Genomic DNA, 20313 nt, shown 5'->3' on the forward strand with positions numbered 1-20313 from the left:
AAGCTCAGCCCGGCCCGACCGGCTGCCTTCGCCTCGCCGAGAAACGTGGCTTCCCTCAGAGACACTGGCGGTCACCACACCCCTTCAACTTTCAGGTATTGATTGATTGATTGATACTTTTATTAGTAGATTGCACAGTACAGTACATATTCCGTACAATTGACCACTAAATGGTAACACCCGAATAAGTTTTTCAACTTGTTTAAGTCGGGGTGACTATATGATCTCACTAAAACACTAGTAACACAATAAGCAGATAAAGTATTTTCCAGAATTATCCTAGTAAATGTATCCAACATCTGAAACGCTCCCACTACCCTGTCTTTTTTTATTTTTTTCCTCTTGTCCTTCACTCTCATCTACGAATCTTTCATCCTCGCTCAAATTAATGGGGACATAATCGCTTTCTCTGTCCGAATCGCTCTCGCTGCTGGTGGCCATGATTGTAAACAATGTGAGGAGCTCCACAACCCGTGACGTCATGCGCAAATCGTCTGCTACTTCCGGTACAGGCAAGACTTTATTAGCGACCAAAAGTTACAAACTTTATCGTCGATGTTCTCTACTAAATTCTATGAGCAAAAATATGATCAAGTATGACACATAGAATGGACCTGCTATCCCTGTTTAAATAAGTAAATCTCCTTTCAGTAGGCCTTTAAACTAAAAAGGGAACAGTAGAAATGATCCAGATTAACTTCAAAATCTAATAAATTTATGCCTTATTCGCATTTCCTGAAAGTTTCCTCAAAATGCACCAACATTGAGCCATTTTTGCTGACATGGATTACTTGTACAATTACCAAACCTTCCCCATGTATTCTAGGTTATGTTTTAAAAAATCAGTGGAGTTAAACATGGACTCCATAGTGTTAACCATATAGATTCCTAGATAACGGTTATATGGCCATCAACTAACATTCAATTTGGGAAAATTTCCTTCAAAAATCTGATCTAATTAATAACTTATGGTACATTGTTCAATCTGCATCTGATATTGATCTCGATTGTCCACTACACAGTGAGACTGTTCCCAACTGATCCAAATGGACCATTGTTGCTGCTCTACCAACTATCAAAACACTTGGAGCAAAAATGAATAGAAAATGGGATTAATTTTGTTTAATTCAGCACATTAGCATCGAACTGAACAACACTGGTTTTCTATGTTCAAAACACTGACTACTTCAGGAAAGATTTGTCAGCCAGGTAAAAGAGTGAACCACTTAAGATGTGAAAAGGACAAAAAGTTGGAATGCAACAACAGCATGTTATGGAATGAGTAGAATGAAGTAAAAAGTGTCATCTTACTGCATTTTCCATCAGCAAATGAATGACAGCACATAATTAAATCTAGTCTTAAACTGACACTAGGAGTTAGCACACTGTCAGGCAAGTTGGATAGAAGGGAGAACATTCATGAAAACACTTATGTATTATCCTTAGTTGGCAAATTTTTGACGCACAGTCTTGGCTATTTGCTTAGCACTGATGCCAAAGAGGTCCAAAAGTTCCTGTGGTTTCCCACTCCGAGGGACACTTGTGACTGCCAGCCGAGTCACGACAATGCCTGGCTCGCTGCCTACTGCAGACAACACTGCTTCGCCAAGACCACCTATGCAAAGGACAAAGCCCATCAAACTCACAGCACTATTTTAGACAAAGAACATTCGCAGTGCAGAACATTACCCTCCTTGTAGTGGTCCTCCACTGTGATGATTTGTCCTCCCGTGGCTCGAGCACTTGCCAAAATGGTGGCAGCATCCAGAGGCTTGATGGTGAACGGGTCAATGACTCTTATATTTTTCCCTAAACAAAAGATAAAACTTAAATGTTCAAAGCCACTGTAAAACAAGTAGCAATGTCCACAATCCAGATTTTTCACATGCAGGAATCAGTTTTGTACACAAGAGGGCAGTATGGATTTACCTTCACTTGCCAGCATGTCTGCAGCAGAAAGAGCCTCATGGAGCGTAACACCAGCTCCAATCACAGTCACAACATCACTGTCAGACTGGCGGACGACCTGGTGGACATGTTTAATTCCTATTAAACATCACTCAAAATACACATTTGATCTGCATACACCAACCATTTATCGTTACTGTCCAATGACACCATTGCAAATTCACTCATTGATTATGACCAACATGATTAAATCATTTTCATTCATGTCATGTTAAATGTTTTTGGCCAAACATGTTTTTAGAACGGTTTAGTTGCCAAATGATGCTTCATATACATTTTCAGCCTAAAATCACTTGTCCTCCATTGACATTGTATTGGAGATGAGCCATGCCAATGCACTAAGGAGAAATAGCAACAAGTTTTTAATATAAAATGGCAATTTTAAGGTATACATTGATCGTGATCATTACCATAAATTGATTAGCGTGGACCCCGACTTAAACAAGTTGAAAAACTTATTCGGGTGTTACCATTTAGTGGTCAATTGTACGGAATATATACTGAACTGTGCAATCTACTAATAAAAGTATCAAAGTAAATATGTTCAATGAAGTGCATCGGATTGGTGTAGGCAGGTCAGTTTGATTATAAACAGTTACAATAAATTGATTGTTAATGCAGTGCTTTGGCATGGTGAGCTTTGAGGAAACAAGTTTTCCCATTACAACACATTGTTAGAAGTTCAGTAATGTGTATGACTACTTGAATATTAACATTAAAAAAAAAAAAAGGTATACGCAAAGGCTATTAAAAAGATCAGTGCAGGCTTACTACAGCCATCAGTTTTGATTTAACGCCCATGTCCTACTGCAGATTGTTCTATAAAGTCTAACATTCAATTGTCTGTGTAAGCATAATTGTAAACATTTGATAATGATATTGACTAAAAGTGTACAATAACTTAAGTAAGCACTAATGTAATACTATATAATGATGCAAGTAACCCTTTCAAAACGTTTTTTTTCCCCCGTAGTAATTAAGGTCAACAATTTAATTGCCATAGACAAGTATACTAAACTAAAATGGATTCAATCTCTGCTAGCAAAAATTGCACATCTTAAGTGTAATTTTATTCTCCCAAAAAGTAGGTCAGGTGGTTTGGTGTTATTTGTTGCCAATGCCATACCTCGCTATTTTGTCCGTGTTGATTGACTATGATGCTCATTCAATTTGAATATAAAATAATCACACAGACATTTAGCTTTATAGTCATCTTTTTCCTCTTAACATTTTGTTACTTGGTGCTTCTCACCGGTGAGTTGAGACTAGCGCGCCCATGTACAGTATTGTGTGTGTGGGTGTGTGTAAGTTAGCGGTTCCGCCTGCTCGTGCCGAAACAGATTGTGGATGACTATCGAAAGGCTTAACACGCTTTATTTTATCCTACCGTCAAATAAATGTGTTCAGCAATACCAGAGTATCCATTTTTAAAGCCAGAGACAAATGAAAAAAAGAAAAAGAAAAAAAGACATTGCAGTTTAGCGATGACAGTTATCAAGTTTATTTTTATCTATCAATTGTTTAGGCTTACAATTGCATTACATTTTTAATGCCTCTGGACATCGAACTTAATGCCATTTAAGGCTTTAAATTTTGCTAAATCCATTGATGACCCGTGAAAACAGTGTCGTGACAAACCTGTTTTGAAACACGTGTGAAAAAATGCTCCAAAATGTTTTTTGTTTTTTTTTATTAAATAACAGTGAGCTTCTGAGTGAAACTTAGGAATTAAAATAAACTGTACCCTTTACATAACTTAAATTTGACCTCTAAACCTTTGAATGTACATATCCAACTCTACAATGTTTGTGCTTTTTCTACAGCTTGCCGTTCTCCAAATAGGAGCCTAATGAAAGTAATTCACAACAATTAAATTTGTTCACAAAGAAAGGCATTTATGCAGTCTCTTTGTAGCAAAGGCCAGAGAAGACATACTCTAAGGTTAGTCGCTATTTCACTCTAACCACTGTGAAGCCTTATAATGTTGATGTACTGTTGATCAAATGTTGGGGGTGTTGGTCTCATGTAAAAATGTGAACAGCATGATGAAGACAGCCGTCAGACTTACTAATTGAAGCTAGAAAATGTGGTCAATTCATGGATCTCACACATGCGCACCATTAGAAATGTTTAGTGCCTTGTTAGTTGATCAAGAGACAAAACATTTGACATGTGCATTCAAAGTTCAGATGTCAAAAGTCAGGTTCACCTGTAAAAGGTTACAGTGGACATTCAGTTCATGAAATTTTCCCAAAATGCTAAATATCCATAACTTTGTGAGAGTAGTGCCACTGTTGTCATTGGACAGCAAGGATAAGTGAATTAATTACCTTGGCAACACCAATTTCAAACTTTTCTTCCGGCGCGTAGATCACTGCAGTGTCTGGTCTGCTGGTTCGAATGAAGCAGATACCCTGAGGAAAAGAATTACAAAAGAATGATGTACCACTGCCTGGAAGCAACAAGCACCATTGCAACTGGACTGTTTGGTTCGTCTTAGAAGACATTTCTCCTCTCTTCCAAGTAGGCTTCATCAGTTCATGCTCATAGACTGTTTGGTCAGCTCTAGTCTTAGACCAATCATCAGTCTAGCGGCTGGTGCCAAAACCCCAAATACTTATACTCTAATAACAGGAGGGTGTGCAAGGATGGCTTCGCCCTATCATAGTGAGAAAAACAACTGTTGCGATGCTTACACTTCTCAAAAATTCTAATATGTATAAATTACTCAAAAGGGACCAAACAAGAGGGCACGAAAGGAAGATCAGTTAGTACTTACAAACTCCACAAGTCAGAAGCCATCAACCAGGCATTGTATTACAGATTATACTAGTATATATGACCTTCCCAAAATACACAAGGATGGGGCTTCTCTCAGACCCATTGGCAGCAGCATTAACTCTGACATACAATATTGCCAAGTATGTGGCCAGCATCTAAGCACCTTTAGTTGGCAAAACACATGCCCAAAACTCCATTGACTTTGTAGCAACAAATCAGAAACCTAAAACTGGATAAGAATGAAACTATCGTTTCATTAGAGATCTACTCCCTGTTCACCTGTATTCCAACCCAGGAGGCAGTAAAACAGTGAGGCAACTGTGGCTCCACTTTATAGGATAGATCCACACTAAACCTAGAACAGATTTTCCTTTTGGTGGAACTTTGCCTTAATACTACATACTTTCAATTCATATGAACAATTTACTTACAAAAACACGGTTGTGCAATGGGATCACATGTAACCCAAATAGTGGCAAACCTTTACATGGAGGACATGGAAAAGAGAGCGCTGGTACAGATATGTGAATGACATAGTTTGCCTTTTTCTGGACTGACATCCACATTAGAGAGAACACCTTTGGGTCTGGGTTTACTGAAAACCCACACATACTAAATCAATACCTACTTTTTGACTCACACCACCAACTGGTTCACAAACTGGGTATTAATAAAGTCCTCCAACACAGATAATGTTCCTACTAACCCACAGGCCAAAGAAAATGATTTAAGGGAAGCCCTCAAACCCTGTGGTTACACCAGTTGGTCGTTTCTGAAATGTGTATCCAATTCCAGAAGAAACAAGAACAGATTGATTGAGGAGAAAAAGGGTGACAGATGCAAAAATATTGTCATCCCAAATCCATATCAGGTGTATGTGACAAACTCAGAATAATTTTTAAACACAACACCCCAATACACTTAAACCCCATGACACCTTGAGACAGAGAATAATGCATCCTAAAGACCAGAAGCCCCACACCCACAGAATACCCATCAAGGTTGATAAACAGAGGTGGTGGTCTGTGACACCACTTATCTCCCACTCCTAGAAGAACCTGCAATGTTTAGCCTCCAAAAAAACATTCTGGTCACAGATGCTTCTTTGTGCCATTTGTTTACAACTAAATAGTATGCCAACGTGGATGATTTTGGCAATTTTGGGCGGTTAGTGGTCGCTCCACATCAATCGTTCTGCCACACAATATACCTCAGTGCTAACTAAAGGAAATTCCATTTCAACTACAGTAGGAGTGCTTTTTTGCATTAACAGTTATTCTCTCTACGATGGGATGAAAACCTCCTTACCCAGGCACACCCGCCTGGTATTAAAATAAACATTTGTTTGGGCACCAGCCGCTAGACAAGATCTGACCAATCCAAGTCTAAGAGCATAAACTGATGAAGCCTAATTGGTGTCGCCTCTCTTCCAAACAGTCCGGTTTATCAATTGAATGCCCTGGGATTACAATGATCTTGATCAATGAGAACATCCATAGACAACAACCTTGGTGTTTGCGGCAAACTCGACCGCTCTCTCTGTGGCCACTGCATCACTGGGGTAAAACACGGTACAAGTGGGGATGGCACGGAACATGGCCAAATCCTCTAGCGCCATCTGGGAAGGTCCATCCTCACCTAGAAAGGTAATAATCCATCATCCTGTGCTCAATCCAGGTAGTCATAAAAAAGAGGTGCAGAGACAAAAACCTTACCGATAGAGACTCCACAATGTGACCCTACCAAGTTGACATTGGACTGAGAAATGGCTCCCATTCGGATCTGGTCATAGGCTCTGGACATAAAGGCAGCAAAAGTACTGACAAATGCCACAGTTCGGTCACGGGTGGCACACCCAATAGCCACTCCCACCTGTAGCATAAAGAACAATTTTTTTTCAATGAATGATTACAAAAAGGGATGGAATTATCTGGATTTTGAATGAATAAACAGATTACACTAAATTGGATAAAATTATGTTCGATGAACAATGTTTATCAATCTTTTTAACTGACCATTTGATACAAATATTAACAATTGTTTCCCTATTTTTATCAGCGAAACATAGAACACGAGCTATTCCACAAAATAAAGGTCATGTACCAAGTTTTGTTCAGCAATAAAGCATTCAACGTAGCGCTTTGGGAAAGCTTTTTTGAAGGTCTCAGAGAATGTGGAGTTTTTGGTGTCTCCGTCAAGGGCGACCACTCTCTGGCTTGCCTGGCCCAGCTTTGCCAGCGCCACACCGTAAGCTCGCCTTGTTGCCATCTGAAAAGGATATAATACAAACAAGTTAGCCAAAATGGCTGGGACCATTAGGCTTCAACACTGCTCAGAGCTTGTTACCTTTATTACAAAATGAAATTCAACAAAATATACAAAAATCACTGGAAAATGTACCTTTTCACCCTTTTTGTATGCTGGAGGGGAGGGCAGGGAGATTGGGCTTAGGTCAGCAGGTGCTGTGTCAAAATTTGGCAGCTCAGGACACAAAGTCTTGTTTGGGACTTGGATTTTCTCCCGAAGGCCATTCAAGAGTCCATCAACCTTGTCTTTTGGAATGGGCTTCCCATGCCAGTTCTCAAGATCCTCAATACCTGGGGCAAAATGATAAATAGTCTTGTGACTTTAATAGAAAATAATAGTACTAAATTAATAGTAATACATTTTAAAAAGTTATTGGAATTGTTAGACATGAAAACATAAGACTACCTGGGAGACCTTTGCCCTTGAATGTTTTGGCAACAATGCAAGTGGGCTTTCCCTTAACCTGCTGAGCATGCCAGAATGCCTTGCAAAGCTCCTCCACATCATGCCCATCCACAACATGTGTATTCCATCTAATAAAATAAAGAGTTAAATAGTATTTAAACCTTCACAACAAATATTAAATAAAATACAGCTTAATTGACACATTACTTAAAATGTACAACAATGTGGTAAAACGATGTGCAGAAGAGGAATTTAAAAAGGCCTAACCCTATCTGAATCTCAATTGTCATAGGTTGTAACTAACCCAAAGGCTTCACAGCGCTTGCGATAAGTCTCCATGTCATGCTGGATGGGCGCTGGCTCACTCTGACCAAGCCGATTGACATCCATGATTGCCACCAGGTTATCCAGCTGATAGTGGGAAGCAAACGCCATGGCTTCCCACACAGAGCCTTCGGAACACTCTCCATCTCCCATCATACAGTATACGCGGTAACTGAAATGAACATGACAAAGAAATCTTATTGTCTCCTAAAATCTGCGTTTATAAACGTTAATGCAAGATAACAGGGATCACAACCTGCAGAAGCAACTACCTATAAAATGTACCATCAAATTCTGATTGAAATTAATTGATCAATAGCATATTTTTTCAATTAAAGCGATTAAATTGGTTACTTTGTGCATTGTTCCATTATTTGACTGCAGTCTGCTTAAGATGTGAACAACTTCAATTTCATTGTTACATTGGACAATGCACATTAAAATGTAAATATGCTTTATAGTAGCCAGAGGCTACATTCCACCTGTAATCCCCCGCAGATTGATAGTATGTACAACAAGGAGTCCATTAAACAAATCTACATACGAATTAGGAGACACCCAAAACAGACAAACTGTACAAACAAAAAGTCCCAAATGTAGCAAAAATGTGTTGCTTGACCCTAGCTTAAGACAAACCAGTAATAAAGCAACCATTGTGGTTAAAGTGCACAATAAAGCAGATGAAAAAGCAGTAGCACAAGAGCAATTTAAGTTAGTGCTATAACAGGCTGATCTAATTACCACATTAAGCAAAAGTTAAATAAAGCAGCTCATTAACAAAATCAGTAAAACTTGCATTGCTTACTGTAAGTTAGTTGGCCAACAACATGAACGACTGATATCTTTATATAAACAGCTGCACTGTAATCCTATTGATTTATTTCAGAATGTATGGCTAAATATTGATTTAATTCACCTGGATTTGTCAAAGTACTTGCCCGTGTAGGCCATGCCACAGGCAGCACTCAGACCCTGACCAAGAGATCCTGTTGCCACATCAACAAACGCCAGTTTCTGGTGGATACAAAAGAATAAAAGTCAGAGCTAACCTTAAAAGATGTAGAGCAAATAAAGCTTGGAGCTCTAGTCTTACTGGAGTGGGGTGTCCTTCCAAGTCGCAGTCAATCTTGCGCAGGTTAAGCAGATTTGACTCTTTCACAAACCCAGCTTCTGCCCAGGCAGCATACAGGATCGGTGCAGCGTGACCCTTGGAAGAAGAAAGCAGAGGTTCTTACGGCGGCTCTAATGCAGTATATTGACAATGTGGTATATTTTGAGCTAATAATAAATGTATCTAAACCTTTGACAGCACAAAGCGGTCATTGCACTGGTTGCGAGGGTCGTCAGCTTTATAGCGCATGGTGTGGAAGAAGAGGACAGACATGAGCTCAGCCGCACTGCAACATGATGTAGGGTGGCTGGGAAGAAAGACAGAATACATTGTACTGCATGCATAAAGGTAAGGCTTTTATGTCACACTCAAAACATGCATGTGTCGCTAAGGGATGCTTTTTGAAGAGGAACAAATCACTGAACACTTTTATAAGTTACTTTAAAAAAAAAAAAAGTTTTAGTTACAGTAAAATAGACAAAATATATGGATTAAAACATACTTTGATATTTGAGAACAGCCTTTGATATTTTAAAGCGACATTCATTATTCATGTTAATAGCTTGTTCAATAAAATTACTTGTTTTAAAATGCCAGTACCTCAAAAGAGAACACATGTTTGCCAACAAACTTGTGAAATGGTTAGTTGCTGAAATGATGGTCAGATTATTGTAATTATTTTGAAATCCCTTTGTACTCAACAGCATTTCAACTTCCCTATGTGGGTTGAATTTCAAACAGCATTATTTCAACCATTCTTGCAACATGCCAAGTTGTCTTAAACATGGTTACTCTCCTCTCAAAAACAGAATTCGGTTTACCCACAGTCCATTTTCTGATCGATAACCTGCTGGGAAATAAGGGAAATTCAACTCAAAAACAAAATGTTAAAAGGTCAAAGCAAAAAAAAAGGTCAATGAAAAGCCTTCTGTATAGGTAATTTAGTCAGTATTTAACATGTAACTGTAAATTATACTCTCTCTGCTAGGGTTAAGAGAAATGAGGAAAATGCAAGTATCAGCTACGTTAGACAATCCTGTATAAAATTGTTTTAGTAATCCTTTTATCGAATTCAGGTGTAAGTTCCAGCTAAAATTGCCATCAGTCGAAAGCTATTGAGTCTTTAAATACAGTACACAAAAGTAAATTGATTACGGCCCAATGAAATCAGTTTTGTAAAAAATGTTATACACTAATATTTTCAATTTCCACGTCCACCAACATAAAAGTCTGGTTTTTTTGTGCAAAAATCACACTTGATACATCATTATAAATCATGTGTGTGTGAATGGGCAAATGTGACATTTAATGTAAATTGCTCTGGGTGTCATTCCAGGTAGAGTAAAGCGCTATATAAATGCAGCCCATTAATCATTAGACAATTTAGCCCAGTATTTTAAGTCAAAGCATAATGTATGTAGCAACTTACCAATAAGTGCTTTAAAGGAGGAAGTGCACATGTCCCCTAGACAAACATTACTTTCTCAATTTCCGTGACATTTTAAGTTTATTACTAGATTCCATTTTGATTGGCCTATTCCGTGATATCTTCCGTGATTATGTAACCGTGGAAACCATACGGCCCTAAAACAGTCATTAGCCATTGTTTGACGACCAGGAAATACTGTACTGTCTACAAAACCTGTTTGAGTGACATTTTCTTGAAGGAAGAGGAAACAGCACATCTTGAAATACCAGAATCAAGATGCAGCAATGGCACAACTACTAGTATTAGGCTACACTTGTACAATCGAGTGGAAGAATAGGAACAATGTTTCAGCAAAACAAACTAATCTGCAATTTATTACAAGTAGTATTATCATTGCATTCTTGATAGATTACAGTGGACCATCTATTTAAAAAAAAAAAATGTTGAACAGTCTATTTCTACTCTAGATTGGTGAAAAGTGAAATGTCCAAAAAAGGTCTTGTGTTGCATTGCGTTGCGTTTTGCAAAAGTAGCCAATGTTGAGTAGTGTTTTGGGCCTCCCAAGTGTAATGCCCCAAAGGAGGGTTGCACAATTAATTGACATTAGGTTTTAATTACTATAACCGCAAGAAGCTTAGATTTTTTTATACTCTACTTCAATAAAGGAAACCGCAAGTTTCTGTGCCCTGCAGCCAATGCGGTCCGTGTGCTAAGAACAAATACCTTTTGCATTGCAGTATTACTATACAGTATCTGTAAAAGATTTATGGTGACAGTGTAAAATGGTTGAGGGAACTCAGTACAAGGTTTGTCAAATCAGAATTGGGTTGACGACGATGTCAGCAAATGTGGGTGTTGGACACAAACCCAAATATGTTTGAAAGATTATTCAGGGATTCTTCTACATTTAATTTGATTGTGGTGTGAAACCATGGCAAAATTACAGCCACCACACCTAAAAAAATAAGTGTCTTCTACATGAAAACATATTACATGAATTTATAAACATATAATCTATTTTTTAGGCACTATTGATTAGAGACGCATGAGAAATTCGGGCACCAAATGACTGATCACTTAAGATGTTGCGATGGCATAAATAAGACATAAAACTGTCTTGAGCGGAGACAGCATGTTTGCCATGTGGACATACAGTACAAGCCAAAAGTTTGGACACCTTCTCATTCAATGTGTTTTCTGTATTTTCATGACTATCTATTTACAATGTAGATGGTCATTTAAGGCATCAAAACTATATTTGAACACGTGGAGTTATGTGCTTAACAAAATAAAGGTGGTATAACTGAAAACATGTTATGTATTCTAGTTACTTCAAAATAGCCAACCTTTGCTCGGATTACTGCTTTGCACACTTGGCATTCTCCCGATGAGCTTCAAGGGGTAGTTATCTAAAAGGGGTTTTCACTTCACAGGTGTCATAGTTTTGATGCCTTCAGTGACAATCTACAATGTAAATAGTCATGAAAATAAAGAAAACCCAGTGAAATGAGGTGTGTCCAAACTTTTGGCCTGTCCTGTGCTTTAATACAGCGAAGATATAGTCGCATGCGGCAGTCTACAAAATGTGCAAAGTGCAAATATTATGGAGGACAGTGGCACTCTTTCAGGGAGAGAAATTGGCAGAGTGGGCACGTGTCGGCTGAGAATAAAGTTAGCACGCTAATGGCTGGCTAATTAAAAATATAACATGAATACAAGACAAAGAACGTCTTTCTTCACTAAGAAACTACATGCCCCAATCTAAACTTGTATAAACACACTGCTGTATGAGCAACGAAAGTAATTCACTTGTGCACATTGAACCTACAGGCTGTGTTCTCTTTGAACAAAGTGATCAACCTATACTTCAAGGAATGCCAGACAACAGGTGAACCCACATAATGAAACATAAAATCGGACGTGCAACACTTGTTGCTTTTATCATTAAATACACAAAAACTATTTATGAGCACATGCAACAATGCTAACCACAGTCATTTTGGTTGAAAAGAACTGACAAGAAATTGTGTTGCATCCCTATTTTGTGTTGACTAGTGTAAATTTGTATTAAAAAAGAAAAACATTTGCACTGCATATAGCATTCAGTTGAGTCTTTCAACAGAGCCGTTTGCAACATTTGTGCCTAAAGAGTATTAACTTTCCAATGTGTTGCAAGCATTTTACTCTGCCCTCTTCAGGCTTTTAGCCCTGAATGACCTAACTGCACTTACATAACGCATGCATGTGTGCATTAAGCCAATAGGGATTTGACCAAGTTTAGCTACCAATGTTAGCTCTCATTGAATGAATGCTATAACATTCCTACGACAATGACTGAAAATTGTCCGTTGCTTGTCTTTGACTGCTTGTGTGTGCACACGCTTCACGAATATACGTGAGGCCTGAGCCAATTGTGTTCAATATTGTATCCGTATTAGGGGACGCAACTTCAACAACGCCTCCCCAGTTCCTTGTGTCCAGCGTGCCTCAGTGAATGTGATCGCTGCTTTAGCTTTTTTCTCTGAGCTTTTCCGTTCGGCCCCGAGTGAGTCACTCGTCAAAAAGACTGCTTCATTGACAATTGCTCCTCAGCGCCACAATGTAATTAGTTCAGTGACGTGCGGATGAGGCATCAATACTTTGAGGGGTTTTTTTTGTTTTTTTAACTTAAATTCATATGTGCAGCTCTAATCATTGTCGAATTAGGTTGCACTATAGAATAACAGGAAAAAGGAAGTACCAGTATTTTGCTTTAATAAAAACATAATGATATGATAAATATCAATCAATGATTTATATAGCCCTAAATCACTAGTGTCTCAAAGGGCTGCACAAAACACAACGACATCCTCGGTAGAGCCCACACAAGCGCAAGGAAAACTCACACCCAGCTGGACGTCGGTGACAATGATGACTATGAGAAACTTCGGAGAGGACCGCATATGTGAGCAATCCCCCCCCAAAAGTATTTGATGAAGTGGTTAAATACTTTTTGGTCCCATTTGCTTTAAACAAAATAAATCAAGTATTGTCAGTGTATCTTACCTTTCTGTATTTTGTAGCTGAAGCAGCCATAGTTATCTATGAAAATGTACTTTGAATGATCACATTCATTTTGTCTTGAAAGTCCAGTTTAGAGAAGTATTTAATCTTGGTTACAGTAAAAATCTTCCATATTGGCAGACATTAATTTATTTTCATTCTAAGCAATAAAACAATATTTTTGCTTCTAACAAAAAAAAAAAAATCACCCACAAACGCTGGCTTTATGTAATAAAAATGCCATGAATGTTATATTTAAAAAAATATTTTTTTAAAATGCCGGCTTCCAATGTAGCGACACGTCTGCTGTAAGCGCCCCTACTTCTCCCAGTGTGGCGAGTCAGAGTACTGCAGGTTGACAATACATCACCCCCGACCTTGTGGCAGAGGTACTTGCTGCTTTGAGGCAGAGGTACTTGCTGCCTCATGGCCTGCCTCTTCCCCTTGGCAACAAGCACACGCCCCCTCCCACGCACAATACACTGTAGTCGTGGAGGCACGACCCGTGTCTGTCTCCCTTCTCGTCTGCCACGTTTTCTTCATCAGCGATTTTGACCATGAAAAGTATCATAATAAACAGGAACCACACCAAAATCACACAGAAAGTGTGACCAAAAGACAAATATTAAAACTTATTTTATCAGGTCGGTTTTGAAGGTATGTCAAGGGTTACGTGAGATTTTTATAAAATATTCTAAAAAGAGCAACAATTCGAAAATCCTTTATAAATATATTTATTGAATAATACCTCAACAAAAATGAAAAAATATGAATGAAAGTTCATAAACTGTGAAAAAAAATACAACAATGCAATATTCAGTGTTGACAGCTAGATTTTTTGTGGACATATTCCATAAATATTGATGTTAAAAGATAATTTTTTTTGTGATGAAATGTTTAGAATTAAGTCCATGAATCCAGATCGATCTCTATTACAATCCTCGAAGAGGGCACTTTAAGTTGATGATTACTTTTATGTGTAGAAATCTTTATAATTGAATCACTTGTTTATTTTTCAACAAGCTTTTAGTTATTTGTATATCTTTTTCCCCAAACGGTTCAAGAAGGACCACAACAAATGAGCAATATTTTGCACTGTCATACAATCTAATAAATCAGAAACTGATGACATGGTGCTGCATTTTACTTATTTCTTTTTCAACCAAATGTTTTGCTCTGATTAGGGGGTACTTGAATTAAAAAAAGGGTACTTGAATTAAAAAAAGGGTACTTGAATTAAAAAAAATGTTCACAGGGGGTACATCACTGAAAAAAGGTTGAGAAACACTGCAATATCCTACCTTAATACCATACTGTGTAATATTACCCTTCTTGTCTTGTTCTGTATATTGTACAGTATTTTGTAAATTGTTTTGTATATTGAACAGGATTGCTTATTAGTTTTATTGGATATCAGTCTATTTCTATTCTTAGTTTTATCTTTATTACTTCTTGTGTAATTTATTTGTATCCCATATTTGTTCCCACTACCGCACCTTAAACTGGAGTCCTTTATCTCGTTATATGCAAATATGACAATAAAGTCCATTCTATTCTAAGTTGCATACGGCCTTTTGAGCCTGTGAGTCTGCAGACCACATGATACACTGATTGAAACTTTTATTAGTAGATTGCACAGTACAGTACATATTCCGTACAATTGACCACTAAATGCTGACACCCGAATACGTTTATTAACTTGTTTAAATCGGGGTCCACGTTAATCAATTCTGTTGTAAGCACAATACCAATGGCACGCAATTTGCAGGACCACTCCGGTACTCTTGTCTTGTTCTGTATATTGTACAGTATTTTGTAAATTGAACAGGATTGCTTATTAGTTTTATTGGATATCAGTCTATTTCCCTTCTTAGTTTTATCTTTATTACTTCTTGTGTAATTTATTTGTATCCCATATTTGTTCCCACTACCGCACCTTAAACTGGAGTCCTTTATCTCGTTATATGCAAATATGACAATAAAGTCCATTATATTCTAAGTTGCATACGGCCCTTTGAGCCAGTGAGTCTGCAGACCACATGATACACTGATTGAAACTTTTATTAGTAGATTGCACAATACAGTACATATTCCGTACAATTGACCACTAAATGCTGACACCCGAATAAGTTTATTGACTTGTTTAAATCGGGGTCCACGTTAATCAATTCTGTTGTAAGCACAATTCCTGTTTAAAGCAAAAATTTAACGTCATATCAAATCAAATCAAATGTTTCTGGGATTCATCACTATACAGTGTACATCCACGACAGAACTACTGACTAAACTACTACCACAACTTGGTTTACTATTTATAAAACATAATAATGTAGGGTTACCTGGAACTTGAAGTAGGCCACCCGGCCTGAATCCACTCTTGGTAGTAGTTTAGTCAGTAGCTTAGTCGTGGATGTACACTGTATAGTGATGAATCCAATAAACATTTGACTTTATTTGACATTAAATTTTCAAAATGCGCGCCATTGGTATTGTGCTTACAACAGGAATCACGTGGTGCGTGCTGGCTAACAACTTGGCGTCAATGAGATTCCTTAGAATTCCTGTTAAGTGAACTACTATCAAGATTATAAACGCAGAGTCGCCAATCTCTCAAGAGTCCGACGTATATTCCCCTTGAACTGACCCAGCACTCGAGTCGCTGGGATTAGTAGATAATCACAGCAGGTGGGCACGGTGGACATTTGCTTAAGGATTGAAGCACGTGCTACAAGGCCTGCCGGTAACGCGTGACAACATTAGCCTGCTACATGTTACAGTAATCTTTCTTCGACATGTTACACATCTTTCTTCGACATGTTACACATCTTTCTTCGACATGTTACACATCTTTCTTCGACATGTTACACATCTTTCTTCGACATGTTACACATAATTCTTCGACATGTTACACATAATTCTTCGACATGTTACACATCTTTCTTCGACATGTTACATATCTTTCTTCGACATGTTACATATCTTTCTTCGACATGTTACACATCTTACTTCGACATGTTACACATCTTACTTCGACATGTTACACATCTTACTTCGACATGTAACAGTAATCTTACTTCGACATGTTACAGTGATCTTACTTCGACATGTTACAGTAATCTTACTTCGACATGTTACAGTGATCTTACTTCGACATGTTACAGTAATCTTACTTCGACATGTTACACATCTTACGGCAGTGTGACGTTTCACAACAATTACGGGAGCACAGTTTCGAACTTTACCCAGAGTTGGAGGCGCATGTTGCATTGATAGAGTGAATTCTCAGCTTGTTGGCGACATCATTCAGACCCTGCAGGGTCTTCTCGTCGGGTTTGTGGTAGCTAGCCATGGTTCACTGCTGCGGGGTTGCTTCTGAGCGAGCGTCGCCTAAATAAGTCGCTGGGTTCCTATTTATTTGCTTCCCGGTTGTTGTTGGGTGCTGAGTCACACTGCCGTCCCAGTCAAATGGAGGAGGAGGTGGAGGCGGGGAGGAGGAGTATATAATGACACTTAAGCCACGCCTATCTCAGTCTCATTGGAGGAAAACTGCGTCATAGAGCGGAAGTCACTTCCGAAAATCACATGTTTTTTTTGTCTTTAGGCGATTCCATCCATCCTTTTTTCCACTGCTTATTCCCTTTGGGGTCAGCTACAATAGAATAGATAGAATAGAATATAAAGTACTTTATTGATCCCTGGGGGAAATTCAGCACCACAGTTCGCTCACAATAGACAATAATAATAATAAATAATATATAACATACATTATATATATAATATATCCATCCATCCATTTCCTACCGCTTATTCCCTTTGGGGTGGCGGGGGGCGCTGGTGCCTATCTCAGCTACAATCGGGCGGAAGGCGGCGTACACCCTGGACAAATCGCCACCTCGTCGCAGGGCCAACACAGATAGACAGACAACATTCACACTCACATTCACACACTAGGGCCAATTTAGTGTTGCCAATCAACCTATCCCCAGGTGCATGTCTTTGGAAGTGGGAGGAAGCCGCAGTACCCGGAGGGAACCCACTCATTCACGGGAAGAACATGCAAACTCCACACAGAAAGATCCCGAGCCTGGGATTGAACCCTGACTACTCAGTACCTTCGTATTGTGAGCCAGACGCACTAACCCCTCATCCACCATGCTGCCCTCCTCCAAACATATTGCTGGGTATTGTGGCTAAACAGCTCAATTTTTGTTTCATCTGACATCACGTTGACAAAGATAAGACCTTCTGGAGGAAAGTTCTACATTTAAGTGCAGTCAAGGAACATATGCATTATACAGTCTGATGGCTGTCTGTATGAAGGACCACCTGTGTCGTTCCGTGTTACATTTTGGGAGTCTGAGCCTTCCACTTAACGTGCTCATTCTCTCCGCAAGGTCCGAGTGTAGTGGGTGGGAGGTGTTGTCCATAATGGCTAAGAGTTTTGTTAGACTTCTCCTCTCTGACACCACCGCCAGAGAGTCTAGCTCCACCCCCACCACGTTACTGGCCTACTCCACCAACTTGTCCAGTCTGTTTGTGTCCCTCACTCTCAGTCCGCTGCCCCCGCAAGCCACGGCGTACAAGAAGGCGGCCGCAAACACCGACTCGTAGAACATCTTCAACATCTTTGTACAGACGTTGAAGGATCCTAGCCTCCTGTCCCTTCTTGTAGAGGGCCTCAGCGTGTTTTGACCTATTCAGCTTGTTGTCCATGTGTACACCGAGGTATTTATAATCCTCTACCATGCCCACACCCACCCCGCTGATGTAAACAGGGGTGGCCGGAGTACTCCTCCTCCTTCCCAGGTCCACAACCAGCTCCTTGGTCTTCATCACATTAAGCTGGAGGTGGTTCTTTCCACACCATGTGACAAAGTCCTCCACCAGTGTCCTGTATTCCTCATCATCACCATCCTCAATACACCCCACTATCGGAAGGCGGTGTACACCCTGGACAAGTGGCCACCTCATCACAGGGCCAACACAGATAGACAACATTCACACTCAAATTCACACACTAGGGCCAATTTTTTAGGTTTGCCAATCAACCTATCCCCCAGGTGCATGTTTTTAGAGGTGGGCGGAAGCCGGAGTACTCGGAACCCACGCAGTCACTGCTGATAGTAAATATGTGTACCATGAATTGATTTACGTGGACCTCGACTTAAACAAGTTGAAAAACATATTCGGGTGTTACCATTTAGTGGTCAATTGTACGGAATATGTACTGTGCGATCTACTAATAAAAGTTTCAATCAATCAATAGTGACTTGTCCAGGGTGTACACCGCCTTCCGCCCCAATGCAGTTGGGCTAGGCTCCAGCACCCCCGCGAGGGACAAGCGGTAGAAAATGGATGAATGGAGGTTTTTTTGTGCATTTTAAAGTGGACCTATTGGTACATATTTTTGTTAATTTGGGATCTGCTGCATGGTGGGACAGGGGTTAGTGCATGTGCCTCACAATACGATGGTCCTGGGTTCAATCCTGGGCTTGGGATCTTTCTGTGTGGAGTTTGCATGTTCTCCCCGTGACTGCGTGGGTTCCCTCCGGGTACTCCGGTTTCCTCCCACTTCCAAAGACATGCACCTGGGGATAGGTTGATTGGCAACACTAAATTGGCCCTCGTGTGTGAATGTGAGTGTGGAGTTAATTTAAAAGTTAAAGTTAAGGTTAAAGTACCAATGATTGTCACACAAACAAGGTGTGGTGAAATGTGTCCTCTGCATTTGACCCATCACCCTTGATCACCCCCTGGCAGCGGTGCCTGGGAATCATTTTTGGTGATTTAACCCCCAATTCCAACCCTTGATGCTGAGTGCCAAGCAGGGAGGTAATGGGTCCTAATTTTACAGTCTTTGGTATGACTCGGCCAGGGTTTGGACTCAAAACCTACCGATCTCAGGGCGGACACACTAACCACAAGGCCGCTGACTAGGTATGAAGAATGTCCATCCAGAGTCGGGACCCAGGATGGACCGGTCGCCTGTGTATCGGGTGGGGGACATCTCTACGATGCTGATCCGACTCCGCTTGGGATGGTTTCCTGTGGACGGGATTCTCGCAGCTGTCTTGGATCCGCTTTGAACTGAACTCTCGCGGCTGTGTTGGAGCCACTATGGATTGAACTTTCACAGTATCATGTTAGACCCGCTCGACATCCATTGCTTTCAGTCCCCTAGGGGGGGGGGGGGGGGGGTTTGCCCACATTTGAGGTCCTCTCCAAGGTTCTCATAGTCATCATTGTCACTGGCGTCCCACTGGGTGTGAGTTTTCCTTGCCCTTATGTGGGTTCTTCCGAGGATGTCGTAGTCGTAGTGGTTTGTACAGTCCTTTGAGACATTTGTGATTTAGGGCTATATAAATAAACATTGATTGATTGATTGAAGAATGTTGTCTGTCAGTGTGATGAGTTGGTGACTTGTCCAAAGTGTACCCCGCCCACCGCCCAAATACAGCTGAGATAAACTCTAGCACCCCCGCAAGCCCGAACGGGACAAGCGGTACAAAATGGATGGATGGATTGATTGATTGATTGATTGAAACGTATTAGTAGATTACACAGTACAGTACATATTCCGTACAATTGACCACTAAATGGTGACACACGAATAAGTTTTTCAACTTGTTTAAGTCGGGGTCCATGTTAATCAACTCATGGTAGGATGGGATCTGCAGAAGTCCCAAAAATTTGAAATCAAACTATATATGCATATTTATAAAACAATCTTACCTTACTTCATACTTCAGCGTAATGAGCTGTTTGGAAATTGCCCAATTTGTGACGCTTTCCCCATTGTTGACGTCAGCGGATTTATCTCCATATATGGTAGAGATTTACCTGAAGAACTTTGTACGGGTTCTCTATTTCAGACTGCCTAGTACATTTTTTACTACTTACGTATAAAATACTACACGGTCTAGCTCCAGCCTATCTTGCCGATTGT

The 20313-nt window shown here is 39.8% G+C and overlaps 1 protein-coding gene across 1 annotated transcript; it reads right to left on the reverse strand.

Annotated features, from left to right (window-relative positions):
* Nucleotides 1-1107: 1107 nt before the first annotated feature.
* Nucleotides 1108-16856, reverse strand: tktb (transketolase b). The gene is made up of 14 exons (XM_061904466.1): nt 16610-16856; nt 9086-9203; nt 8879-8992; nt 8702-8799; nt 7766-7957; nt 7462-7589; nt 7150-7346; nt 6853-7017; nt 6465-6621; nt 6257-6387; nt 4299-4382; nt 1930-2026; nt 1690-1809; nt 1108-1615 (listed from the first exon to the last, which is right to left on the reverse strand). Exons 1-14 carry the CDS (start codon nt 16714-16716, stop codon nt 1443-1445), a joined length of 1881 nt encoding a protein of 626 aa, XP_061760450.1. The 5' UTR covers nt 16717-16856; the 3' UTR covers nt 1108-1442.
* Between the last annotated feature and the right edge of the window lie 3457 nt (nt 16857-20313).

The sequence above is a fragment of the Nerophis ophidion genome, linkage group LG06, assembly GCF_033978795.1.
Source record: "Nerophis ophidion isolate RoL-2023_Sa linkage group LG06, RoL_Noph_v1.0, whole genome shotgun sequence".
Taxonomy (NCBI): Eukaryota; Metazoa; Chordata; class Actinopteri; order Syngnathiformes; family Syngnathidae; genus Nerophis; species Nerophis ophidion.